General features: G+C 47.6%; 2 protein-coding genes across 6 annotated transcripts; both read left to right on the top strand.

Annotated features, from left to right (window-relative positions):
* Positions 1 to 1,306: 1,306 nt before the first annotated feature.
* Positions 1,307 to 11,826, top strand: LOC307208680 (uncharacterized protein). Of its 4 annotated transcripts, XR_013835208.1 has the most exons (5): positions 3,806 to 3,881; positions 4,940 to 5,910; positions 6,533 to 6,644; positions 8,698 to 10,576; positions 11,058 to 11,824. XR_013835208.1 is itself a non-coding variant. In XM_079963540.1 (4 exons), the coding sequence occupies exons 2-4, from the start codon at positions 5,173 to 5,175 to the stop codon at positions 9,339 to 9,341; spliced, it is 1,494 nt and encodes a 497-aa protein (XP_079819666.1). In that variant the 5' UTR covers positions 1,307 to 2,334; positions 5,142 to 5,172; the 3' UTR covers positions 9,342 to 11,826. The 4 variants fall into 4 exon arrangements, 3 of the variants coding, with proteins under 3 accessions (XP_079819666.1, XP_079819665.1, XP_079819664.1); XM_079963540.1 differs by lacking the exon at positions 3,806 to 3,881 and adding an exon at positions 1,307 to 2,334 and having other exon boundaries at positions 5,142 to 5,910; positions 8,698 to 11,826; XM_079963539.1 differs by having other exon boundaries at positions 3,803 to 3,881; positions 5,142 to 5,910; positions 8,698 to 11,826.
* Positions 11,827 to 20,510: 8,684 nt separating this feature from the next.
* Positions 20,511 to 26,808, top strand: LOC307208897 (uncharacterized protein). Of its 2 annotated transcripts, none has more exons than XM_079963924.1 (3): positions 20,511 to 20,665; positions 22,478 to 22,591; positions 24,031 to 26,808. In XM_079963924.1, exons 2-3 carry the CDS (start codon positions 22,558 to 22,560, stop codon positions 24,993 to 24,995), a joined length of 999 nt encoding a protein of 332 aa, XP_079820050.1. In that variant the 5' UTR covers positions 20,511 to 20,665; positions 22,478 to 22,557; the 3' UTR covers positions 24,996 to 26,808. The 2 variants fall into 2 exon arrangements, with proteins under 2 accessions (XP_079820050.1, XP_079820049.1); XM_079963923.1 differs by having other exon boundaries at positions 20,511 to 20,669.
* Positions 26,809 to 27,694: the final 886 nt, after the last annotated feature.

The following is a 27,694-nucleotide window of genomic DNA, read 5'->3' as shown; positions in this document are numbered from 1 at the left end:
GGAAACGCCGTTTACCTTCCCGCTGGTAAGCGGTCCCTATTTATCTACTTGCACCCGGAGGTGCTTTCGAACTGCTAGGTTGGCAGGCGCTGGGACCGAGCAGCGGGAGCGCACCCCGCCGCAGGGATTCGAACCGCCGACCTTTCGATCGGCAAGCCCTAGGCGCTGAGGCTTTAACCCACAGCACCACCTGCGTCCTTTTTAATGAAACTAATACCAGCCTCCTAATTGGGTTCCAGATCTCCAGAGGTTTGATTTTATCCATGAAGAGTATTATGCCTGCTTTAGTTCCCAAGAGGGCTTATTATTAAAACACACCCAGAGATGTGATTATAATGGAGACAAAATGTGGCCATGTGTGGACTGCTCCTGCTCAGGGTGTCAGGCATCTAAGAATATTAATAATAATTTTATTATTTAAACCACACCCGTTGTTTCAAGATATCCCATTCCATTCCCCGCCTCTGGGTTTCCATTGTCCACGGGTTCAATTCCTCGCCCACTGAGCATGCTTGCAGTGTGCAAGCCTAACCATGTCTACTCAGAAGTAAAGGGTAAAGGGACCCTTGAGCATTAGGTCCAGTCGTGGCCGACTCTGGGATTGCGGCACTCATCTCGCTTTATTGGCCAAGGGAGCTGGCGTACAGCTTCCAGGTCATGTGGCCAGCATGACTAAGCCACTTCTGGTGAACCAGAGCAGCGCACGGAAACGCCGTTTACCTTCCCGCCAGAGCGGTACCTATTTATCTACTTTGACGTGCTTTTGAACTGCTAGGTTGGCAGGAGCAGGGACCGAGCAACGGGAGCTCACCCCATCGCAGGGATTCGAACCGCCGACCTTTTGATCCACAAGTCCTAGGCTCTGTGGTTTAACCCACAGCGCCACCCGCGTCCCATAGTGCAAGCCATAAGCTTCCTTTAGGCGGTCTCCAGCATTGGGACGCAGGTGGCGCTGTGGGTTAAAGCCTCAGCGCCTAGGGCTTGCCGATCGAAAGGTCGGCGGTTCGAATCCCTGCGGCGGGGTGCGCTCCCGCTGCTCGGTCCCAGCGCCTGCCAACCTAGCAGTTCGAAAGCACCTCCGGGTGCAAGTAGATAAATAGGGACCGCTTACCAGCGGGAAGGTAAACGGCGTTTCCGTGTGCGGCTCTGGCTCGCCAGAGCAGCGATGTCACGCTGGCCACGTGACCCGGAAGTGTCTCCGGACAGCGCTGGCCCCTGGCCTCTTGAGTGAGATGGGCGCACAACCCCAGAGTCTGTCAAGGCTGGCCCGTACGGGCAGGGGTACCTTTACCTTTACCTTAGCATTGTATTAAATATTTCTACAGGTTTTTAATTGTACTTTTATCCCTTTATTTCTTGTCTTGTATTAGGATTTTTGAATTCAAAATTGCAATGCAATAAAATACCATGTAAGAAATTAAAGTCATAATGAGAATATAATTGATAAATCATTAAATGGTCTGCTGGCTTCACAAAGAAACAATTCCTAGCACCTTCAACAAATTGCAGCTCCCAGGATTCTCCATGACTATTAAAGTATGCTTAAAATCATGGCATTGGTGATTGTGACCTCAGTGGTGTAGCAGGAAACCCCCCCCCCATCATTCAGTTTGTACAAACTTCACACACACTCACACACTCCATACGCTACGCTTCTGTTATAAATTCATAGAAAATCAACCATACATCGGATTTGCACTGTTCCACTTTTATTTTTCTCCATGAAGGAAGGACTACAAAATGGGAAAGGTTTGATACAGGGCAGCCATAATCCCTTGAGCATCCCAGCACATACACAGGAGGCCCTGCCCAGTTGCTATGCCAACCCTGATGGTCCTAGACAGAAGACCATCAAGATCACAAAGAACTTGCATATGGGAGTGGATTCAGCATGGACTGGAACAAAGGACAATGATCAGATCTTCCCTCAGGGGGCAGGAAACTGCCAGCTCCCCTTTGTCTCCTGGAAGTGACTCATGGGGAGGGGGAGAGAAGGGAACCAGCCAGGTGACAGGACACTCAGGTTACCACCACAACTCCTCCCTCAACCCCTCCTTTCTGTAATGTATGCATGATGTTTCTGGGGGTGGGCTTGACCTACAGGGTGGGAATTTCAAAAGTTTTTATAAGGTCTTGCACACCATCTTTCTGGGTCTTTCCTCTCACCTGCAAGTGAGGGGAGCACCCTGTTGCAACAGTTCAATAAAGGCCAAGCCTACAGGCTGCTGATTTGCTTCAATTTACTCTGGTTGGTGTCTTTACTTTTGTCCAAGGGAGCCCTCGGATTTTTCTGGTAACAGTGGCAACAAGACATTTTGTAAAAACAACAATAGGGTAAGACTATTAATATTCTACAGCCTTTTAAATATGTCTGGGGGAAGGGGGAGGGTTTATTGTTCTGCTGTTTTTGTTTTAATTATTTACCTGAGTTTTTACATTGCATTTTATTCGGTGAACCGCCCTGAGATCTTTTCATGAAGGGTGGTTTATAAACTTAATAAACAACAGCAGCAACATCATCATCATTATTAAATTTATTACTTATACCCCGTCCATCTGGCCGGGCCTCCCCAGCCACTCTGGGTGGCTTCCAATAGGATAATAAAAACACAATAAAACATCAAACAGGGCATCTGCTAGGGATCATTTTACTGCAATTCTTGCAGGGGGCTGGACTAGCTGACCGTAGCAGTCCCTTCCAACCCTAAAAGGTAAAGGTAAAGGTACCCCTGCCCGTACGGGCCAGTCTTGACAGACTCTGGGGTTGTGCGCTCATCTCACTTAAGAGGCCAGGGGCCAGCACTGTCCGCAGACACTTCCGGGTCACGTGGTCAGCGTGACATCGCTGCTCTGGCGAGCCAGAGCCGCACACGGAAACGCCGTTTACCTTCCCGCTGGTAAGCGGTCCCTATTTATCTACTTGCACCCGGAGGTGCTTTCGAACTGCTAGGTTGGCAGGCGCTGGGACTGAGCAGCGGGAGCGCACCCCGCCGCAGGGATTCGAACCGCCGACCTTTCGATCGGCAAACCCTAGGCGCTGAGGCTTTAACCCACAGTGCCACCTGCGTCCCCCTTCCAACCCTACAGGTCTAACAACAACAACAACAATAATAATATAATCCTCATAGGGGAATAGCTCAAGCCCCTTGATCACAGGGATGGGGGAACTTGTAGCTCTCCAGATGTGGTTTTTATTTTCACATATTTTATACTTTCATTTTTTTGCAGTGGAAATAAATACTGTACATTCAAAACTTTAAGAGGGTGGGAGGAGCTGGAGGGGGAAGGGAATGGGTTCCGACAGAGCCCGCTGCACATGCACTTCATGCAAACAATTCCAAATATTTCTCCTCTTGGCGCCACCTGCCGAAGGCAGCTTTTCCTAGATTTAGGTAAGTCTTCTGGCCATTTAGCAACTCTTGTTGGGAGTGGGGCTTTTATTCCAGACGTTGCAGATCTCCAGGTCCCACCACCTCAGCCCCATTGGCCAACACCTGGAGGGCTGCAGCAACCGCCCCCCCCCCCAATTCCACCCCTGTTTTAGATCTCCGCCTTGCAGGAAAGGGGGCGGGAAATCCACCCACCCCCACCCCCTCATTTCAGCAAAGCGCAGCTCACGTTCGGGCACCCAGGGGTTAAGCTGCGGGAGCCTTGGATTCCTAGAGAGGCCACGCGGGGCTGCTGATTTCTGCAAGTACGTCACCCGGTCCTCCCAGGATCCCGGCGCGCGCGCGCGCGCGCAGACTGGACACGCCCCCCCACGCAGGCTCCGCCCCTTTCCCTGCCGCATGGACTGTTCATCATTGTTTTGGTCTCCATCAGCCACGTGGGAAGCGAGTGAGTGCAAAGAATAGGGAAATCAGATTTTGTGGAAGCAGAAGGTGAGCAGGCATTAAGAAGCCGGAGGAGAAATATCTTGGGATGTGTGTTTGTGCTTTGTGGGATGGCAAAACAGCTTTGCAGCTGATTTCCTCCTCTCTCTACCCCCAAAGTTACGTTCTTGGAGCGAGAAAGCGGGTGGAATTTGTAGGACTTACTTATTTAATTCAGCGTTTAGACACACACACCGTTCGTTTGCAAGAAACTGCTAATCCCAGCTTTTCTCGGGGGTGTTTGTATTTTTTAAATTTTATTTTAAACAGGTTTAACAGCCTGTGAATCGGAGGTGATGAACTAGGAGGGCGCGTGGGGATAGGGGTGGAATCCCGGAAGGTCCCGAGTTCGAATGCTACCTCTGCTCTGAATTTAGTAGGTGGGCTTTCTTTGTTTGAAAAAGCAAATATTAATTCTTAGGTCGGCTTTTATGGATCTAAGTATCTATTAACTCCAGCCTCCTCCAGTTCTTTACAAGAGGAGCAGGAATACTGCCTTACCAGCTGTGATTCAGTGGCTGCACAGGCACCATACATTTAAAATAACACACACACCTCGTTAAAGAATTTTGGCAACTTAGTATACCCCACCCCATAGAATTAAAGTTCCCAGCACCCTTAACACACTATAGTTTTCAGGATTCTTCAGGGGGAAAGTTCAGAAAGCATGTGATCAGATTCACAGCTCAACTTCCTAAGGAAGTCAGATTAGCCTCAACCAGAGCCAGGGCCTTCTCAACACTGGCTCCAGCCTGGTGGAACGCTCTGTCTCATGAGACCAGGGCCCTGCGGGATCTGATTTCTTTCCGCAGGTCCTGTAAGACAGAGTTGTTCCGCCTGGCCTTTGGCTTAGAATCAGTTTGATTCACTCCCCTTCTTTCTTTTTCCTTTCTCCTCCTGTGAAGAGGCTGCATCCTAATGTTTTAATGTTGTATTTTAATGTTTTTTAAATTGTATTTTAATCAACTTGTTTTTATTATTGGTTGTTAGCCGCCCTGAGCTCGGTCTTGGCTGGGGAGGGCGGGGTATAAATAAAATTGATTGTTGTTGTTGTTGTTTTCCTTTAGGGATAAGTAGAGTTTGCAAGAGGAGCAAGCTGTTAGTAGCTCCTGTGCAAACCCCTAGTTTTTCTGCACACCTGTTACTTTCAAGAATGGCCAGCTGAAATGGATGAAGTCCAGCACAAAGGCTAGGCATCCCTTGCTTGCTTCTTGCCTTCAGAAAGCGGCTCAGTTTTTTCTTTTTTTAAAAAAAATATTATTCGCTTAGGAACTGTTTTCAAGATTTGTCTACAGTAAAGATGTCCCGAGAGTGGTCAGCAGCTGAGGTAGATGTGGACAATCCTGGGGATCTGGAAGCAATGAAGAACGGAGCAAGGACTCTCAGCATTGCCCAGGTTGGGACGATTGGAGAGTTTGCGAGTTGGGCCATGCCAAGACCAGGGCGGCTGGAAGCTGAGGAGGGATTGGCCCACAGCTGGGAAGTCCAGTGGCAGGAGTTCCTGAAGGTGGTGCACACCCCTCACTGGGGGAGCCCAGAGTCTCCAAAGACCATGCGCTGGGAAGTTACCAAATCCTCCCTGGTCCCTTCCGAAACGGTAGCTGATTTGGGACCTTGTGGAGAGGTGGCAATCGGTCTTTCGCCAGGCCTCAAAGGAGGAGCTCACCAAACCTCACATGATCTGGACTCTGGCAAAAGGGGAGACAGGGTCAAAGCGGGCAAAGAGATCTCAAGCAAGGGTGCCGCTGTGACAGAGACACAGCGCCAGCGCTTCCGGCTTTTCTGCTACCAGGAGGCTGAGGGACCCCGAGAGGCCTGCGACCGGCTGCATGCGCTGTGCCGTGAGTGGCTGAAGCCAGAGAGGTGCACCAAGGAGCAGATGCTGGAGCTGGTGATCCTGGAGCAGTTCTTGGCGGTCTTGCCACCGGCAATACAGAGCTGGGTCCGAGATGGGAGTCCGGCAACCTGCTCCCAGGCTGTGGTGCTGGCTGAGGATTTCCTGATGAGACAGCGGAAGGCTGAAAGATGGGGAGGACAGGTGAGGCAAAGGAGCTGGGGAACCTCTGGTCCACTGGTTATCCCCATTTGGCCTGCAAGGCCATTTTGGGCGAGCCAAACCCACCCACCCTCTACTTGATGCCATGTATAATGGAAAGGGTTCAGAGGAACAATTGGAAACTTTAAGGCAAAAACCCAATTGTTCATTTGCTGGAGCAAGAAGTGCTCCCATGTTGGGTGGTGGGGCGTGTGTTAAAATGGAGGGGGTTATTCTCATTTTAGCAGCAATTTTTGTGGAAAACGCTCCTCTGTCCCTGTGCTACTTTTTGAGCCATTGAAAACGGGGGGTTCAGAAATTCACACAGGGCTGTTTAAAAGCCCTTTTGCAAAGAGCCACGCGGGGCTGTTGGGCTTCTGGATTTTTGAGGTTAAGAGAGCAGTGCGGGGCTGTGCACAGTGATGGTAGGGGATTGACCCTTCAGGTTTCGCCTGCCAGGCATGGGCAGTTAAAGATAGGCCCACCAGGCATGGAAGGCTCCCCACCTCTCTCCTGAAAGGTTTGGCGGGATGCAGAATTGGCGATAGAACATGGATGGAGGAACGAGATCCTTGAACAAATCCTTTGAGCTCCTAGCCTCTTCTCTCTTTCCACTCTGTTCTAGGCTCTAGGAACTTTGGCAGAAGTGGTTGTGAGCCTCTCTGAAGCGGATGACGCTGCTCCAGAATTCTGCAAGGAGATGAAGAAGGAGAGTCGCCAGAATGCTGGCTTTCTAGGTATGGAATAGCTCCCTCTATTTCCAATGCTGAGTGCCATTCCTTACCTTACGATTGGTTTTCATATACAGTGGTACCTCGCAAGACGAATGCCTCGTAAGACGAAAAACTCGCAAGACGAAAGAGTTTTTCGTTTTATGAGTTGCTTCGCAAGACGAATTTCCCTGTGGGCTTGCTTTGCAAGACAAAAATGTCTTGCAAGTTTGTTTCCTTTTTCGTAAAACCATTAATACCCAGGGTGCATTGCTTGAAGAGGTGCAGTTGCGACTTGACTTCGAGGAGCAACTCATAGCACGTGGTGTGGTAGCCTTTTTTGAGGTTTTTGAAGACTTTGGTGATTTTTGAAGCTTTTCCAAAACTTCTTTTGCAGCCATTTAGTAAGTTAAACTTTTAAAACTTTTTTTGGGGGGTTTGGATTTTTGGTTGGGGTGTTTGGAATTCAAGGACTTGGTGTTGGGGAGGGGTTTGCAAGAATCTGGAAGCTTGTTTTTTTCCTCTGCATTTTTATGATTTTTTGTGACCATTGGGGCACTCTGCTGTTGTTAAAAAAAAAGATTTCTGGGTTTGGATTTCTGTGTGGTGGGTGGCTGGGGGAACAGTTGGGGAGGGGTTTGCAAGAATCTGGAAGCTTGTGTGTTTTTTTCTGCATTTTTATGATTTTTTGTGACAATTGGGCCACTCTGCTGTTGTTGTTTTTTAAAAATCTGGGTTTGAATTTCTGTGTGGTGGGTGGCTGGGGGAACAGTTGGGGAGGGGTTTGCAAGAATCTGGAAGCTTGTGTGTTTCTTTTCTGCATTTTTATGATTTTTTGTGACCATTGGGCCACTCTGCTGTTTTTTTTTTAAAAAAATCTGGGTTTGAATTTCTGTGTGGTGGGTGGTTGGGGGAACAGTTTGGGAGGGGTTTGCAAGAATCTGGAAGCTTGTGTGTTTTCTAGGTTTGGTGCTTTTGAATTTTTTTGATGTGAAGCACTGATTATTTTGGGGGGGGGGTTTGCGAAGGTAGGAGCTGTGCTGCCATGGGGCCCAAGAAGACTGCTGCTGCAGAGGCCGGCGAGAGGAAGAAGGAGAAGGTGACGCTGGAAATGAAGAAGGAGATCATCCGGAAGCACGACGGTGGAATGCGTGTGACAGACCTCTCCAGGGAGTACGGGAGGAATCCATCGACCATCGCGACCATCCTGAAGATGAGGGAGAAGATCCTTGCGACTGATGTAGCCAAGGGAGTCACCAGGATCGTGAAGAACCGCCCAGCTGTTCTGGAGGAGGTGGAGAAGTTGCTGCTCATCTGGTTAGAAGAGAAGCAGCGTGCAGGGGACACAGTGACTGAGGCCGTCATTTGTAAGAAGGCCAAGGCCTTGCACGCAGACCTCGTCCAGCAACAGCCAGGAACCTCAGGCGAGCCAGAAGTCTTCAAGGCAAGCAGAGGTTGGTTTAACCGGTTCAAGACAAGATCTGGAATCCAGAGCGTGGTCAGGCATGGGCAGGCTGCCAGTTCTGGTGTTCCTGCGGCTGAAGACTTTGCAGCGGGAGGTAATTCTATGATTGTCTTTTATTTTTGTTTTTAAAAATAATATTTATTAAAAATTTGCAATCAAACCAAATTATATATTCCAGATTTTACAAATTATCCAATAATCAAACAAATCCCAATGTTATGCCTAATTATAAATTACAGTGGTACCTTGGGTTAAGTACTTAATTCATTCCGGAGGTCCGTACTCAACCTGAAACTTCTTAACCTAAAGCACCACTTTAGCTAATGGGGCCTGCTGCTGCGCTGCCGGAGCCCGATTTCTGTTCTCATCCTGAAGCAAAGTTCTTAACCTGAAGCACTATTTCTGGGTTAGCAGAGTCTGTAACCTGAAGCGTTTGTAACCTGAAGTGTATGTAACCTGAGGTACCGCTGTATTATTATTTTTTAGCTGACTTCCCATGCTTTGAGATCGGAGGGAATCCTAATCATCTCATATTTCTACTGCATTTCAAAATATGACAATAATTCGCTGAAAATAATGAAGGATTAACATCAGATTCTCTGTCTTTCATTCCAGAAGGTCCTGTGTGGACGATTCAGGATGACGGCGAGCTGCTTTGGGTCCCGTCGGAAGGAAACGGAGTGTGTGGAGAGGAGAAGCGAGACGGTGGGAAGAGAAGAGAAGGAAGAACAACAGGGACTCGGAGGGGAAAGCCCGTGGCAGAAGAGCTTTACTTCAAAGTCGCAACCCCACAAGCGGGACAGCAAGGAGCGACGGGAAGGGTGGTGTGCTCTGTCTGCGGGAAAAGCTTCACTCGCAGATCCACGCTTACCAGACACATGAAAGCCCACACGGGAGAGAAGCTTCACAAGTGTTCGGACTGTGGGAAGAAGTTCAGCCCGGCGGTGTCCGGACGTCGGAGGCCCAAGGCAAAGATGGCAGGCACAGGGAGGAAAACGTATGAGTGTGCGAAGTGCGAGGGGGGCAGCCGTCCCAAGCTGAGCCTTAATGGCCGCAAGAGCGTCTGCGAGAGGGCGAAACGGTTCAGGTGTTTGGAGTGCGGCCACAAATCCATCTCTCCGTCGCTCCTTCTTAGACACCAGAGAATCCACACGGGAGAGAAACCGTATCTGTGCCTCATCTGCGGGAAGAAGTTCCGCCAGTCCGCACATCTCACCAGGCACGAGAAGACGCATGGAAAGAAGAAGCCACATTTCTGAGGGCCGGGAGGATCTTCAGAACTGTGCGTGTCTAGATGGCAGGAGACACAAGAGAGGTTGTGTGTGCTGTGTGTTGATAAAACACAAGATCTCAAAGCTTGAAGCCAGACTACTTTTGCTCCACGGTAAACCTAAAAATGGGTTTCACAGCCACATGAGGAAGTTCCAGGGGTTTTAGGCGACAAGCTGCACATCCATCAGTTGCTCTGTGCAATGGATAAAATGGCAAACGTGGCTCACATCAGCACAAGGAGTGTCGTTGTCTGAATCATAAGTAGTACAGCCATACCTTGGATTCCAAACGCCTTGCAAGTCAAACGTTTTGGCTCCCAAATGCCGCAAACCTGGAAGCGACCGTTCTACTTTGCGAAATGCTTTTGGAAGTTGAACGTCCGATGGGGCTTCTACGGCTTCTGATTGGCTGCAGGAGCTTCCTGCAGCCAATCAGAAGCCGTGATTTGGTTATTGAACGTTTTGGAAGTCGAACAGACTTCCAGAAAGGATTCCGTCTGACTTCCAAGGTACGACTGTAATGAGAGTTCTGGACTCATCCGGGCTGTGCCTTTAAAGCATGATACTGCTTGGAACACTCATGGTTTCCCTTCCAAAGAATCCTGGGAAATGTAGTTTGTTAAGTGTTCTGAGGGCTGTTAGGAGGCCCCTGTTCCCCTCTCAGAGCTGCAGTTCCCAGAGTTCCCCTGTGAAGATGGATGGATGGATTGCTAAACCACACTGAGAACTGTCGCTCCATGCGGGAGAATATGGGGTCACCTAACAGTGCTCAGCACCTTTAACAAACTACACTTCCCAGGATTCTCTGGGAGAAGACAACACTGGCGAGCTAAATGAACCAACGGTCTGGGGCATTTGAAGACAGCTTTGTATTTTCTGAGCCATGTGGCTCCATGAAGCAGGAGTGCCAAACGCTTGGTTCTTGCTATATTATTGCTGGACTCCAGCTACCATCGGCCAATGTGAACCAAATCAAGGGTGATGGGGGTTGTAGTCTAGCAATATCTGTTCCCCATCCCTGAATCTGGATGTGCCAGCTAGGACATCACCGGCGAGGGAGACCATTTTTCAGGCACTCGGATAAGAGAGCGACAAACAACAGCAACAGATAGCATACACACTCTCCGCCCCCTGTTTTTCAGGCTATAAATGTTCCAGAGATTATCAGTATTTTGAAAGCAAGCAAACAAAGTATTTTCAGCCCAGTTCAAAGCTGCATTGTTGTTGTTTAGTCGTTTAGTCGTGTCCGACTCTTCGTGATCCCCTGGACCAGAGCACGCCAAGCACTTCTGTCTTCCACTGCCTCCCGCAGTTTGGTCAAACTCATGCTGGTAGCTTTGAGAACACTGTCCCACCATCTCGTCCTCTGTCGTCCCCTTTTCCTTGTGCCCTCCATCTTTCCCAGCATCAGGGTCTTTTCCAGGGAGTTTTCTCATGAGGTGGCTAAAGTATTGGAGTCTCATCTTCACGATCTGTCCTTCCAGTGAGCACTCAGGGCTGATTTCCTTAAGAATGGATAGGTTTGATCTTCTTGCAGTCCATGGGACTCTCAAGAGTCTCCTCCAGCACCATAATTCAAAAGCATCAATTCTTCGGCCATCAGCCTTCTTTACGGTCCAGCTCTCACTTCCATACATCACTACTGGGAAAACCATAGCTTTAAACTATACGGACCTTTGTTGGCAAGGTGAAAGCCACATTAAGCATCTCTAATCAGTTTCAGTTAGGATATGATAATGAAAAGCTTTGAGCTGGAATGGGGATCGTTTCGCCTGCCCTTGATTCTTTGCAATCGTGAATTTGGAGTATTCCATCATGAGAGGCACCAGTTTAGTAATTTCTCTCTTTCTCTTCTGACTGAGTGGGAAATTGAAGGGATATAAACCCGGTATTTCAATGAGAAATGCTAAGCCAGTGTGCACAGGATCGGGCTGTGTTTGTTGACTAGTAACATGTGTGGCCATATTTACAGGGTTTGTGTGTAAGCTGAAATGTCAGCATGGAAAATGTTAAGCAAGGATGTCACACACACCCCTTTAGAGCAGGGATAGGGGAAACACTTGGGGGGTCTTCTGGAAGTTGCTGGACTCCGATTCCCATCATCCCCTGTAACTATTGGGCATGCTGGCCCTCGGGTGCTGATGGGAATTGGAGTCCAGTAGCATCTGGAAGGTGCTGTGTTTTGTGTGTAACAAATTGTTACAGAGTGAAGAGTAGCTGTTCAAGATTCAAGGCCCTCCAACCAATTATCTCTCCACCCCCTTCCCATTCCCCAATAGTCCTCATTGGGCTCTGCAATTTTTCTCCAAACTTTTTCCCTGTACTTTTGAATTTCCTCCGGGACCTGCTGAAACTTTTTTCATCTTGAGGGTCTGCCGTTCCATTTGGGCTATGAAAGCACTGGCACGTACACACTTGAATATCAGGGCATTTTTAGAGGGCATTTTAATAAATAAATAAATAAATATATATATATATATATATATATATATATATATATATATATATATTAAATATATATAAATAAAATATATATTTATATAAATAAAATAAAAGCAAACCCGCAATGGTTGTCACAAATCCCACAAATGGAGAATGTAACCTCCTTAGGGACTGCCTCAATGACCAGCATGTTTCTGCAACATATAGTGATAGATTTAAATAAATTGCTCTTTTGTAAGGAAAATTGTTTGTTTTTGTAGCAGGCATTATTGCATATCTATTACTTCATCAAATTTCAAACGCCAGGAGCGCCTCCCTAGGGAGAACAGTCCACAAATGGGGAGCTACTGTAAAAAAGGACCTGTTTTTGTGTCACCGCTCTCCAGGGCTCTCGTGGAGGCATGTGAAGACAGACAAAGCATTTTTGTTCAAAACATTTTCAGAGAATCACAGAGTAGTAGATTTGGAAAGGACTCTGCTATGAGTCTTGGAAGACCTGCTCCCTGCCTTGCAAGACTTTCCCCACCTGACCTAGGAGGGCAGGGCCCTGACTGACTCCAGCTACAAAAGCTGAGGGTGAAGAGGCCATCGGCCATCTTGGCTGTCTCTTTGTGCAGATTCAGGTCATGGAGCCTGAGCTTCCACAGCTGCCGCCCGCCATGAGCCACCACACCATCGGCAAGATTGGCAGCTAGGTGGACTGAAGGACATCCCACAGGGCGGATGGGACTATCGAGAAGGCCTTCTGGCTGGTTTCCTACAACCTCACTCCTGGTGTTGAGGGAACCACCAGAAAGCCCTCGGAGCCACAGCTCAGTGTCCAGGCTGAATGATGGGGATGGAGACGCTCCTTCGGGTATACTGGGCAAATATCGTATAGCTCATTTGCTGAGCCCACACATAAGGGCCGAGGGCCTTCTGACGGTTCCCTCCCTGCGAGAAGTGAGGTTATAGGGAACCAGGCAGAGGGCCTTTTCGGTAGTGGCACCCGCCCTGTGGAACTCCCATCAGATGTGGAGGAAATAACTACCTGACTTTTAGAAGACATCTGAAGGCAGCCCTGTTTAGGGAAGTTTTTAATGTTTGATGTTTTATCGTGTTTTTAATATGTTGGTAGCTGCTCAGAGTGGTTAATAATAATAATACTTTATTATTCATACCCCGCCCATCTGGCTGAGTTTCCTCAGCCACTCTGGGCGGCTTCCAACAGAACACTAGAATACAATAACCTATTAAACATTAAAAGCTTCCCTAAAGAGGGCAGCCTTCTAAAAGTTTAGTAGTTATTTTTCTCTTTGACATCTGGTGGGAGGGCGTTCTACAGGGTGGGTGCCACTACCGAGAAGGCCCTCGGCCTGGTTCCCTGTGGTTGGGAAGGCCTTGCCAGATGGGTGAGGTATAAGTAATAATTTTTTTATTATTATTTTTTTGTTTTATTTTATTATTATTATGTCATCACTTTAGAACATAAGAGAAGTCTTCTGGATCAGACCAAAGGCTCATTTGGTCTGGCATCCTGTTCTCACAGGGGCCGACCTGTGAGATTCAAGCAGGATTCAAGCACAATAGCACAAAAGCCCTTTGGTTTCCGGCAACTGGTATTTAGAAGTTTTGCTTCCTCCAGCCATGAAGGCAGAACAGAGCTGTCCTGGCTAGTAGCTACTGAAGCGCACACACCTCTCCATGAACTTGCCCGGTCCTCTCTCGAAGCTGTCTAGCTTGGCAGCTTCAAACCCTGGTTTGTACCAGCCACGCTGAGAAAACCTAGATCAGGGTAGGGGGGGTCCCTAAGGGCTGCGATTTGAAGGCAGCCTTCCAGCCCTTTTTAAAAAATAATAATTTTTAATTTATTTAACATAATTGTTACAAAATATTACAAATACATACATATATATTTCAAATAAGCACATGTATATGAAAAAGGAACAAAAGAGGAAAAAAGAAGAAAAGAAGGGGGGGGAAGAAAAAAATAAAGAGAAAAGTTGGAAGAGAAAAATAAAATATCCCGCCTTTCCTCCAAGGAGCTTAAGGGAAGCCCATGGCTCTTCCCCTCTCCATTTTCTCCTCACAACACCCTTGTGACGTAGCTTAGTTTTGTTGGCTATTTGCAGTATGGTAGCGCTGCAGAGAGGGACGCAGGTGGCGCTGTGGGTTAAAGCCTCAGCGCCTAGGGCTTGCCGATCGAAAGGTCGGCGGTTCGAATCCCTGCGGCGGGGTGCGCTCCCGCTGCTCGGTCCCAGCGCCTGCCAACCTAGCAGTTCGAAAGCACCTCCGGGTGCAAGTAGATAAATAGGGACCGCTTACCAGCGGGAAGGTAAACGGCGTTTCCGTGTGTGGCTCTGGCTCGCCAGATGCAGCTTTGTCACGCTGGCCACGTGACCCGGAAGTGTCTCCGGACAGCGCTGGCCCCTGGCCTCTTAAGTGAGATGGGCGCACAACCCCAGAGTCTGTCAAGACTGGCCCGTACGGGCAGGGGTACCTTTACCTTTACCTTTTAGCGCTGCAGAGAACTTGCTGGGGAGACCATGCATTAAAAAGAAAGGGACTCAAAAATAGCTTAAACAAGGTTTTAATTACAAAAAAACAAAAACTCCTTCTACACTAAATACATTAACAACAAACCAGACCCAACCACCAACCCATCCCCCAGGGTAATGGGAAAGCTAGGTGCTGCTCCTTATATACTACATGCAAATACTGACACACCTTAATCAATGCAACTCAGCAGCACCTGCTATGTTTCACAGCTGTAAAGCTGGGTCTCTTTATCTTGCTCTGGCCCCTTAAAGACATACACATTAGGTGGAACAATGATGAACCTTTACATTTAAAGAAACCATTCAACAAGTTTGAGAGATTGCGACTGCTTCCCCATGCTCCCAGGAAGCATATACAGTGGTGCCTCGCCTCGCAAGACGAAAAGAATCCGTTCCTCGATTCTCTTCGTCAAGCGGTTTTTTCGTCTTGCGAAGCAAGCCCATTGACGGCTTAGCGCTATTAGCGGCTTAGCAGAAAAGCAGCAAAGCGGCTAAGAGGCTATTAACAGCTTAGCGACTTAGAAAAAGGGGGGGGGGATGCAAAAAAAAAATCGCAAGACTCGCAAGACATTTTCGTCTTGCGAAGCAAGCCCATAGGGAAATTCGTCTTGCGAAGCGCCTCCAAAACGGAAAACCCTTTCGTCTAGCGGGTTTTTCGTCTTGCAAGGCATTCGTCTTGTGGGGCACCACTGTATCTTTATTTGCCTTTTGCTGGGCTATACAGTGCAGCCACAAGAGGCAGCGAGCGGCGCAAACATTGTGCTGCTGTCCGCTGCCTGCATGATTTATGTGTCTGTTGCATCCCTATCCTGCCCTTATCTCTGAGGAGCTCAGAGTGGCACCCACGGCCGTCAACTAACAGCAACCCTGCAAGGTAGGCCAGGCTGAGAGGCAGCAACTGGACCAAGGTCACCCACCCAGTTTTGACATGGGGCAGTATAGAAATATTTATAGGGTATGAACAGACTTGGGAGATACCCCCCCCAAAAAAAAAAATTTCAGAAGTCTTATTAGAAAACTGCTGCAATGATTTACATGAAAACTCAGCTAGGGGGTTTCGAGGAAGTCACTCAATAATGGTACAAAAGTGGGATTATAATAGTTAGGATAATTGTTTGTATGTTTGTTTGTTTTTTATATTGTAATATTTTTCTTTTATGTTTGTTATAAATTTGGAAAACCAATGAAAAATTAATTCGTTCCGGAGGTCTGTTCTTAAGCTGAAACTGTTCTTAACCTGAAGCACCACTTTAGCTAATGGGGCCTCCTGCTGCTGCCACGCCACCGGAGCACGATTTCTGTTCTCATCCTGAAGAAAAGTTCTTAACCTGAAGCACTATTTCTGGGTTAGCGGAGTCTGTAACCTGAAGCGTATGTAACCCAAGGTACCACTGTACAACAAATTGAAAAAGATGTTTAAAATAATGTTTGTAAAACAACAACCTAGAAGCCTTTCTCTTGGGAATTATAGGGATTGTTGTTGTCGTTTAGTCGTGTCCGACTCTTCGTGGCCCCATGGACCAGAGCACACCAGGCACTCCTGTCTTCCACTGCCTTCTGCAGTTTGGTCAAACTCATGCTGGTAGCTTCCAGAACACTGTCCAACCATCTCGTCCTCTGTCGTCCCCTTCTCCTTGTGCCCTCAATCTTCCCCAACATCAGGGTCTTTTCCAGGAAGTCTTCTCTTCTCATGAGGTGGCCAAAGTATTGGAGCCTCAGCTTCAAGATCTGTCCTTCCAGTGAGCACTCAGGGCTGATTTCCTTAAGAATGGATCGTATTGATTTTCTTGCAGTCCATGGGACTCTCAAGAGTCTCCTCCAGCACCATAATTCAAAAGCATCAATTCTTCGGCGATCAGCCTTCTTTATGGCGTGCTCTGGTCCAGGGGGTCACAAAGAGTCGGACATGACTAAACGACTAAACAACAACAACTTGAAACTGGGAGTTAGGAAACTGGACGCTTAAGGGGTTAAGCCTAGCAAGCCGTGATGCCTGGAAAGGCCTGGGAATGAATGGGTGAAGGTCTGGAGGAGGAAGAGGAGGGGGTCCTTTTGAATGCCTTAACTTGGTTTTTTGCAGACTCAACTTCTGCTGGTGGAGGCAGCACGTGGAAGCAGCAGTAAGTTCCTTTAAAAAAAAAATTGCCCTGAATTGCGGGGAAGGCCCTGAATTTACAGCCAAGCAGAGGCTACATGAAGGAAAGGGCGCATATCCATGCAGTGTGTGTGTCAAAAGCTTTCCTTGCAAATCTAGCCTTACTCGACATCAGATAACCCACACAGGGGAGAACCCACATAAATGCTTGCACTGTGGTGAGAAGTTCACTCGGAGAGCGAGCCTCATTGTTCATCAGAGAATCCACACAGGGGAGAAACCCTACAAATGTTTCACATGCGGGAAGAGCTTCAGCGTGAACTCCACCCTAATCAGGCACCAGAGGATCCACACGGGAGAGAAGCCGTACCGGTGCCTTGACTGAGGAGAGAGCTTCGGTCAGCGCACGATCCTGATTTCGCACCAGCGGATCCACATGGGGGAGAAACCGTACAGATGCTTGGACTGTGGCGTCAGCTTTCGCGACAAGTCCAGCCGTATTCAGCATCAGAGGACCCACACGGGGGAGAAGCCGTACAAATGTCTAGACTGCGGGGAAAGCTTTAGTCAGAGCTTGAGTCTTACTAGACATCGGAAAATACATACGGGGGAGATACTGTACCCGTGCTCAGACCGTAGGGGGAGCTTCCATGATAAATCAAACATTAAAGAGCCCCACAATGGTCACTTACTAGAGATACGAGACAAATATGCAGACTGTGGTGAAAGCTTCAGTCGGGACACATTCCACCTTGGGCTACAGAGCAGCCACTCTGGAGCTAAATAGTAGCCGTTCTCCTTGCTAGCTTTGCAGAAGAACACAGAAGACAGCCGTAGTATACCTCTAAATACCATACAGGGGGAGGAAGGGCTGTTTGCCTCATAACCCGGAAGCTGTACACTGGCTCCCTCGGTCAATAAAGCGAGATGAGCGCTGCAACCCCAGAGTCGGTCACGAGTGGACCTAATGGTCAGGGGTCCCTTTACCTGCTTGTGAGCTGAGCATCATGAGAAACAGGAAGCTGGGCTAGAAAGCACTTTGGTCTGGCCCTGTGGGAGTGGGACCCTCCTCATCTCCTCCCTTTCCATGTGCTTAGCAGCACCATCTGACTCCACCCCTTTCTTTCAACCTTAACAGGTTACTGGCCCGAGAGCGAGAACGAAGAGAATCACCGAGGCGTTTTGGAGCAACCTGAAGCGATAGCAGTCGTTTCAAGAATGGCGACGGAGAACACCGTGGCTCGGGCTGAAAAAAGCGGGGAGGTCTCTGAGGGTCAGCGCAGGAAGTGGCAGGAAGGAAATGCCCTGAAGAGAAGGACAGGCTATCCACTACCTGTGGGGCAGAGGAAAAGGCCCAAGCATGGGAAAGCCTCTGTTCTGAAGATGCTCCTTGTTAGATTTCACTTGATTGGTGCACGTGTTACAGATGGGCCAGTCGTGTCCGACGCTAGGGTTGTGCGCCCATCTCACTTAAGAGGCCGGGGGCCAGCGCTGTCCAGAGACACTTCCGGGTCACGTGGCCAGCGTGACAAAGCTGCTCTGGCGAGCCAGCACCAGCGCAGCACATGGAAACGCCGTTTACCTTCCTGCTATAAAGCGGTACCTACTTATCTTACTTGCACTTAGGGGTGCTTTCGAACTGCTAGGTGGGCAGGAGCTAGGACCGAAAGACAGGAGCTCACCCCGCCGCGGGGATTCGAACCGCTGACCATACTTTCGGCAAGTCCTAGGCACTGAGGTTTTACCCAGTATAAATGCGATTAAGTCAATCTGCTGAGGGGTGGAAGAGAGAGACGAAGGAAGAAACATCTAGGGAGAAAGAGGAGGTGGAGCACTAGGGGGAAAGAGGCAGCAGGCTGGGCAAGGAAGACATGGGGGCCTTGGAAAGGGGGGTTGTCTGTGGGCTGCAGCAGGTCTGGGTAGCCCATAGCCCACCAGGGTTCTTGGACTTCAACCCACATCAGCCTCAGCCAGTGTGGGGAATGGGTCAGGGATGGTGGAAGCTGCAGTCCAAGATATCTGGAGAGCCACAGGTTTATCATCCCTGGTCCAGAGGCCTTTCGCTTCTTCTCCTAATTCAGGGATGGGGAAACAACGGCCCTCCGGTTGTTGCTCCCGTAATCTTCCCTCAGCAACCCCAGCGAGGGATTATCACCATCATCATTATTCACATTAATTAGTCACTTCGCTCACAAAAGTGATCCAAGGCGACTTGTTGTTGTTGTTTAGTCGTTTAGTCGTGTCCGACTCTTTGTGACCCCCTGGACCAGAGAACGCCAGGCACTCCTGTCTTCCACTGCCTCCTGCAGTTTGGTCAAACTCATTCTGGTAGCTTTGAGAACACTGTCCCACCATCTCATCCTCTGTCGTCCCCTTCTCCTTGGGCCCTCCATCTTTCCCAGCAACAGGGTCTTTTCCAGGGAGTCTTCTCTTCTCATGAGGTGGCCAAAGCATTGGAGCCTCAGCTTCACAATCTGTCCTTCCAGTGAGCACTCAGGGCTGATTTCCTTAAGAATGATTTCCAAGGCGACTTAGAACACTGCATAAACATCAATACCAGTTACGACAATCAAACCGATGCTGTACGAAAGATATCTGTACGAATACAAGGAACCTGCCTCGCTAGAAGAGGCCGCAAGTACTTAAAAGCCCTTCAGATTGAGGGTCATAACCCTAGGTAAAATGGGTGCCTAAAATACCATATTTTTCGCTCTATAAGACGCACCAGACCACAAGACGCACCTAGTTTTTGGAGGAGGAAAACAAGAAAAAAAATATTCTGAATCTCAGAAGCCAGAACAGCAAGAGGGATCGCTGCGCAGTGAAAGCAGCAATCCCTCTTGCTGTTCTGGCTTCTGGGATAGCTGCGCAGCCTGCATTCGCTCCATAAGACGCACACACATTTCCCCTTACTTTTTAGGAGGGAAAAAGTGAGTCTTATAGAGCAAAAAATACGGTAGGTAAAGGTGGTCCCAGGCAAGCGTCCCTGGGGGGGGGGGGGATTCCACAAGCACCACTTGATTTGATTTTTTAAATAATTCTTTATTAAATTTTCCATTTTAACAATCCAATCAAATGACATTAAATATTCCAAATTATACATATACATATGAAATAATCTAAATATTCTGCCAAATCATAAATTTGTTGTTGGGGCTTCCCATGCTTCGGGTTCAGGGGCCCAATTTGGGCTTTAGATGACTGTTGCAAGGTCCGTGTCCAAGCACATGGAGCAATATGTAACTGAAAGAGGCTGCAATACTTTTGGAACTACCAGCCGCTTTAGATGAACTCTGTGAAAAATAACAAGTTAGAATGGACTCTGATATCTGTGTATCCCCTTCCTTCCCTGATTAATTTGGACGATTCAAATATGTGTATTCCTTTATTATCTTGTGATTTCATAGATAAATGTCTGTCTATCGAGTAAAATCAATAAAAAATTATCTATGTCTTGTCTATACTGGAATCAGCTGATGAGAGAGTCACATGTTCCCCATGCCTCTTGAGAGGTCAAAAATGCGAAGAGGGGGTACACACTTGGAAAGGACTCGGTTTGATCCGAAATAGCCAATCCAAACTCGAGATTCTGTCAGGTATTATGTCATTTGAAAATATTTAAAGTACTTTTTTTTGCAGCCGCTGGACCTCTCTTCTCAGCTGATTTCACAAAAAAAGTGCATCTTTAATTTTTTCTAATTCTGATTTCAACCACGATCTTTGAAACATTTGCAGTTCCTTGCCTCTCAATGCCGCCTGCCTTTTAGAATTTATAACTATGGCAACCCCTTTGTAAGACACCTAGACTCTCTGTCTGGGAGAAAGGCGGGATATAAATAAATATTGAAATTGAAATACATTAATGTCACTTGTACAACTTTTATACAGTGAGATTACAGGGGCATATACAATACAATATATGTTATATACAATATATAACATAATATAATACTAAAGGTGAGGACAAAGCTGCTTTTGTACTCAGATCCTGCTTGGAGCAACTGGGGGCATCCCTGGCCTGATCCTGCAGCCGGGTTTCCCCCTCCTGCTTCAGAGCCGGAGACCAGCCGGGCTCCCTCTCTGCCCGGAGCAGCCAAGAGGCTCCTGCCCCGCGGCTCCGCAAGGGTTAACTGCGGCGACAGAGCTTCGATTCCTAGAGAGGAAGGGAAGACTGGCGAGAGAGGAGGCGCTTCCGCTTCCTGTTCCGCTTCCCCGGGTTGATGCTGTCCTCCCTGGAGGCGGGTAACTGGGGGGAGGGGGCCGAGCCGGGGGCGGAACTGGGGGGCGAGAGGGAGGGCGCCGCGTCCCTCCTGGGCGGCGGGGAAAGGTCGTCCTCTCCTGGGAGGGGAAGCGGGAGGCCGAAGCGACGCTGCTCGCTGGCCTTCGCCGGCCTCTGGCCTCATCCTGCGGCCTTTTCTCCCGCTCCTCTGTCCAGAGAAAGCAGAAGGAGCGCCCAGCAAAGGCCGCAGGGCAGGGAATGGGGAGGAATGGCAGGGAGTGAACAGGGAGCCAGGAGAGTCTCCTGCCAGCCAGGGAGGAGCAGGAGGAACAAGAATTACGATTATTCTATTCCTTCATACCCCGCCCATTTAGCTGGGCTTCCCCAGCCACTCTGGGTGGCTCCCAACAGAAAATTAAAAGCACAATAAAAGAGGAAACATTAAAAGCTTTCCTCAACAGGGCTGTCTTCAGATGTCTTCTAAAAGTCAGATAGGTGTTTATTTCCTTGACATCTGAAGGGAGGGCTTTCCACAGGGCGGGTGCCACTACCGAGAAGGCCCTCTGCCTGGTTCCCTGTAATTTGGCTTCTTGCCGCGAGGGAACTGCCAGAAAGCCCTTGGAGCTGGACCTCAGTGTCCGGGCTGAACGATGGGGTGGAGATGCTCCTTCAGGTATACTGGGCCAAGGCTGTTTAGGGCTTTAAAAAAGGTGGGCCCCTGGGGATATACAGTGGTACCTCGGGTTACATACGCTTGAGCTTACAGTCTCCGCTAACCCAGAAATAGCACCTCAGGTTAAGAACTTTGCTTGAGGATTAGAACAGAAATCGTGCAGAAACAGTGGGAGGCTAAAGTGGTGCTTCAGGTTAAGAACAGTTCCAGGATAAGAACGGACCTCCAGAACGAATTAAGTTCTTAACTTGAGGTACCGCTATAACTAGCGATCTGCAGCTGTAGTAATTCTATCTGGGCCTCAGTGTCAGGACTGAGCGATGGGGCGGAGATGCTCCTTCAGGTATACATGCTGAGGCCATTTAGGGCTTTAAAGGTCAGCACCAACATTTTGAATTTTGCTCGGAAACATACTGGGAGCTAATGTAGATCTTTCAGGTCTTAGTTGGCTGCTGCTCCCAGTTACGAGTCTAGCTGCTGCATTCTGGATTTGATCTAGTTTCCGGGTCACCTTCAAAGGTAGCGCCCCATAGAGTGCAGAAGGAGCTGCATGCTCTACGGCAGGAGAGGATCCTCCTCAGTTAAGACTCTTTAGCATTTTATTGTATCGAAGGCCATAGGTCCACTGAAAATTAAACCACGAGAAAAAACTTTTCCTCTGCAAAATGTATGTACTAAACATATATCATTAAAAAAGGTGGGCCCCTGGGCGTATAACTGGCCATCTGCAGCTGTAGTAATTTTATCTTATGTTCAAGATTTCTAAACACCTGATCCAAAAGCTCTCTCAAGTGGCACAGTGATCCAATGGGAGCTAGAACACAACTAAAACCCACAAACCAATTTAGAAACCAGGATGCATAAAGCCATCATTGAAAAAAATCATCCCTCTCCACTTCCCATTTTGCCTGCTGGGCAGCATGTTTGGTCTTCAAACACCTGAGGAAGGGGAGGGAGTATGGGGTGGGACAAAACACCCATTTCCCCCAGTCTTAAATTTAGTTATCCAGATTTTCACGTCTTATTAAAAAACAAATAAACACTGAAGGTCAAATCTCCAGTTGCCCCATCTATCATTGGAGGGGGATCTGAGGAGAGATGGTTTCCACACCTTGCCTTGGAGTACCTATAAAGAAGGGAATTGTTCTGTCCTTCCAGGGATCAGTGAGCTTTGACAGGTGTCCTTGCATTTCGCTGACGACAAGTGGGCCCTACGGAGAGCTCTGTACAAGGACGTCATGGTGGAGGTTCGTGAGATGGTGACCTCTCAGGGTAAGGATCCTTTTCGCCTTCATTAATAGTTATAATAGGTATGGGTTCCTCAGTGGCTCGGAGTGCCTTCCTTCAGCTCCACTAAAGGAGGTCACAGTGTTTGTTTTTCTCCCAGGTTAAATGCCAGAAGCCTGGCTGAAAATAAATATTCTTGCTTCTCTGCTACAATTAGCCAGTGATGGCTTCTGGGTTGCCTCCCTGGGGGAGAGCATTCTTTAGGTGGGGAGCCAGCAGTGAAAGACGCATTCTGTATTGCCTCTCTTTGCACCTCAGTTGGAGAGGGCACTGTGAGAAGGACCTCTGATGATGAGCGCAGGCTCTCGGTGGATTCATGAGAAGCAGCCATTGAGCTACATAAGTCAAAATCAGCACCTTGACTTGAAGACAGGAACCCAGATATGCTCAGAGCCTCTTGCACCGGTCAGCACTCTGTAGTTTCTGAACGCTCTTCTAAAGCAGCCTGAAGTATAATGCATTGTGGCAATCTAGCGTGGAGAATGGTGGAAAAAGCATACTAAAAATCTTCTGTGTGGGGGATCCTAATTTGTAGAAAACTTGAGTATCTTGTTATTGTTATTGGTTTCTATTGATGTATTGGTTTGTTTGTTGCATATATAGAATATTCTGTTTCTTAATATATGAGGTTTGATTGCATTTTTATATATGCTGTAAGCCACCCAGAGTGGCTTGGGAAACCCAGCCAGACGCTTGGGATATAAATAAAATAAATGCTATTATTGTTATTATTCATTTTGGTTTTTCAACAAGCTCTTCAGAGCTAGACTTTCAAGCTGCTCTGAGTTGCAGTGCTGTATTATCAATGCTCAGGGATGGTCTCACTTCTGCCCCCACAATGGGGGCTCAAAATCCATAAGGAGCGTACCCCTGCAGGTTGGGTGGGGTGGTCCCCCCTCACCCCACCAGACCTCCAAGGGGTGCAGACGCCTCCCCCCATTCACTGGCAAAGAGCCTTTTCAGATCCTGACAAAGCTGAGTGGTGGAATGTCTGCCCTCTTGTGGACTTGCCCTTGTTGGGGGAGGATCCTTTTCTGGACTTGGCTGGAGGGGAGAGGACTCACAGAGCTTTGCTGCCCATCCCACTTCGCCCCTGGAAGCCGGGGAGACTAGCAGCAAAGCTGAGCCCCTTTGGGGGTGACACCTGAGGCAGCCGCCTCACACAGGCCCATAGGCAGGCAGGCTCTGTTGATGTTATTGCCTGCTGGTTTAAATTGTGTTATTTATGGCTTGGTTAATCTTAGGGACTGCTCACCAGAACTTTTCTGATACAAATAACCCTTGATTAAATGGTGATATTTTATTAAAACCAGGTATCGCACCATTTGTTTTTATGTAAAACGCCTTTAACATAGTGCCAGGCCTTGAGTTTTGATAAGGAAGCAGCTGTATCAACCTTTATATTAAAATTTTTATTCCATCAGGAGATGTTTGGGGGGTCCTGGATGAGGAGGAGCCATCAGAAGTCTGGCCAGAAAGAGGTGAGGAGCAAGAGAAGGAAAGGAAGTTGGGGGTTCAAGATGGAGCCAACAAACAAGAGAGGAGAGAAACAGTGAAGCCAAGGGATGAACACAGTGTTTCCCAAGAAGATGAAAATCAGATTAACAGGGTGGAGAAAAAACATGAATGTACTGTGTGCGGAAAGAGATTCTGTAGTCGCGCAGCCCTTACTATACATCAAAGAGTACACTCAGGTGAAAAACCTTATGAATGCATGGAGTGTGGAAAGAGCTTCAGAGACAGTGGCCAGCTTAATGTGCATCAAAGAACTCATACAGGGGAGAAACCTTATGAATGCATGGAGTGTGGAAAGAGATTCAGAAACAGTGGCCAACTTAATGTGCATCAGATAATGCATACAGGGAAGAAACCTTATGAATGCATGGAGTGTGGAAAGAGATTCAGAAACAGTGCCCACCTTACTTTGCATCAAAGAACTCATACAGGGGAGAAACCTTATAAATGCTGGGAATGTGGAAAGAGTTTCTTTGACAGTAGTACCCTTACTAAACATCAAAGAACTCACACAGGGGAAAAACCATATACATGCATGGAGTGTGGAAAGAGCTTCAATCAGAGTGCCTCCCTTAATGTGCATCGACGAATTCATACAGGTGAAAGACCTTATAAATGCATGGAGTGTGGAAAGAGCTTCAGTGACTATAGTACCTTTACTAAACATCAAAGAACTCACACAGGTGAAAAACCTTATAAATGCATGGAGTGTGGAAAGAGCTTCAGTTGCAGCAAGTCTGTTAAAATGCACCATATAATTCACACACAGGAAAACCATATAAATCCATATAAATGCCTGGAGTGTGGAAAGAGCTTCAGCTACAGTGGCTACCTTACTAAACATCAAAGAACTCACACGGGGAAAACCATATGAATGCCTGGAGTGTGGAAAGAGCTTCAGTCAGAGTTCCTCCCTTAATGTGCATCGACGAACTCATACGGGGGAGAAACCGTATAAATGTTTGAAATGTAGAAAAAGCTTCACTGACTCTAACATCCTTCATGCACATAAGAGAATTCACACGGGACAAACCCTACAATTGTTTGGAGTGTGGAAAGAGCTATCACCACAGTAACCACCTTTCTCGACACCAGAGAACTCCTTCAGGGGACTAACCCTATGAAAGTTGATGTGTGTAAAGAGCTTCGGTTATAGTAGTTTCTTTACTGTGCATGAAGTTGCCAATTTGTTGTTGTTGTTTAGTCGTTTAGTCGTGTCCGACTCTTCGTGACCCCATGGACCAGAGAACGCCAGGCAATCCTGGCCTCCACTGCCCCCCGCAGCTTGGTCAGACTCATGCTGGTAACCTCGAAAACACTATCCAACCATCTCGTCCTCTGTCGCCCCCTTCTCCTTGTGCCCTCCATCTTTCCCAACATCAAAGAGTACACTCAGGTGAAAAACCTTATGAATGCATGGAGTGTGGAAAGGGCTTCGAATCCAGTAGCCAACTTAATGTGCATCAAAGAACTCATACAGGGGAGAAGCCTTATAAATGCATGGAATGTGGAAAGAGCTTCAGAAACAGTAGTCACCTTAATGAGCATCAAAGAACTGATACAGGGGAGAAGCCTTATAAATGCATGGAGTGTGGAAAGACTTTCAGTTGGAGTTCCTCCCTTAATGTGCATCAAAGAACTCATACAGGGGAGAAACCTTATAAATGCATGGAGTGTGAAAAGAGCTTCAGTTGCAGCAACTCTTTTAAAATGCATCATATAATTCACACACAGGAAAACCATATAAATCCATATAAATGCATGGAGTGTGGAAAGAGCTTCAGTGCCAGAAGCATCCTTATTAGACATCAAAGAACTCATACAGGGGAGAAACCATATGAATGCATGGAGTGTGGAAAGAGCTTCAGAAACTAGGCAGAGAGAATGTTCATTGAGGAGAACATGGTGGACTGTAAAGATTTAATTGGGAATGACATCTAAAAACTTATTTGTGTGTGTGTGTGTAATATAGACTGATACTGCATTTTAATGCCATATTTATGTATATATTTCATATGACCATAATGGTCCAAACAATAAACATATACAGCTTGTAGGCTTTTGTAGATACAGTTACGTACAGATAGATGGAATGTATAGGCAAAAGTCAGTAACAAGAAAATACTATTTCTCATGCCTTAACATGTTAGAAGCTGACTGGTTACTGCTGCAGAATCCTATAGTAGAAGTAGTAGAAGTAGTAGTAGTAGTGAAAATAAAAAATAATACTAAGTTATTACTTATACCCCACTTATCTGGCTGGGCCTCCCAAGCCACTCTGGGTGGCTCCCAACAGAATATTAAAAACACAATAAAACATCAATTTATTATTTCCTTGACATCTGAAGGGAGGACATTTCATAGGATGGGTGCCACTACCGAGAAGGCTCTCTGCCTGGTTTCCTGTATCCTCACTTTTTGCAGTGAGGGAACCACCAGAAGGCCCTTGGAGGAGGGCCAATGGAGGTGGAGACGCTCCTTCAGGTATACTGGGCCGAGGCCATTTAGGGCTTTAAAGGTCAGCACTAACACTTGGAATTGTGGGAGTCAATGTAGGTCTTTCAGGACCGGTGTTATATGGTCTCAGCGGTCAGTCCCAGCTATATTTTTGTTCGTGGGAAAAAAATCCTGTGAGAAGCGGATAATAAATCCTCAGTGTGCACAATAAATATTTTTTGATTCCGTTACCTGGTTTTATTTGGATCTCTGGTCAGGAACTCCTTCATGAATTTCCACATCATGTGTGCTGCTCTAAGCCCGGAAACACACCATTTTGGAAAACTAATTTGTGAAATACATGTTTTGTGATGTACCAGATTTGCCCCAAAGGGCAGTCAACTTTAAAAAAAAATATTTGTGTGGCCTGCAAGTCATGCAAGGATTTGGAATCACTCGCACAAAAGGCTGCTGGTCCCTTCCTTCTCTTTCCCCACTTTCTGTACATGCAATAGCAAATTTTATTTTTATTTTTAATGCAGCAGTTTTGTGCAGGAGAGCTTCTCCCCACAAAGATGTGTTTTTTATTACTACAGACATTTGTATATTTCATTTATTACTGCCCTTTATTCAGCCAAAGTCCTGGTTGAAGAAGAATGTTTTCGCTCGGGACCTAAAGGCGCATAATGAAGGTGCCAGCCAAACCTCCCTGTGGAGAGCTTTCCACAAACGGAGCCACTGTAGAAAAGTCCTGATCTTGTTTTGTCACCTTCCACACATGGAGGAGGCACATGAAGAAGTGTCTTAGAGGGTGATATCCAGCCTGGGGCAATACTTGAGGTATTGTGATCCTGAGCTGTTAAGGCTTTATAGGTCAAAACCAGCACTTTGAATTGGGCTCAGAAACTAATTGGTTTCCAGTGTGGTTGGACCAGGATCAGTGTAATATGCTCACACGGTCTTGCTCCGGTGAGCAACCTGACTGCCAGATTCTGCAGCAGCTGAAGTTTCTGAAGCACCGCAGGCGCCACCTTCATGCCTTCAACAACAATGGGAAATAAGCAGGAAACTCGCTAAGGTAAAGGGACCCCTGACCATTAGGTCCAGTCGTGGCCGACTCTGGGGTTGCGGCGCTCA

The sequence above is a fragment of the Podarcis cretensis genome, assembly GCF_951804945.1.
Source record: "Podarcis cretensis genome assembly, chromosome: 2".
Classification (NCBI taxonomy): Eukaryota; Metazoa; Chordata; class Lepidosauria; order Squamata; family Lacertidae; genus Podarcis; species Podarcis cretensis.
This window is presented reverse-complemented; position numbering and strand designations above follow the sequence as displayed.

Bases quoted from the DNA above. Each gene is read 5' to 3' on its own strand.
- LOC307208680 (XM_079963540.1), top strand. From the start codon at position 5,173: ATGTCCCGAGAGTGGTCAGCAGCTGAGGTAGATGTGGACAATCCTGGG. The intron at 5,911-6,532 runs GTGAGGCAAAGG...ACTCTGTTCTAG, and splicing joins CTGAAAGATGGGGAGGACAG to GCTCTAGGAACTTTGGCAGA. The intron at 6,645-8,697 runs GTATGGAATAGC...CTTTCATTCCAG, and splicing joins CCAGAATGCTGGCTTTCTAG to AAGGTCCTGTGTGGACGATT.
- LOC307208897 (XM_079963924.1), top strand. From the start codon at position 22,558: ATGGTGGAGGTTCGTGAGATGGTGACCTCTCAGG. The intron at 22,592-24,030 runs GTAAGGATCCTT...TTATTCCATCAG, and splicing joins TGAGATGGTGACCTCTCAGG to GAGATGTTTGGGGGGTCCTG.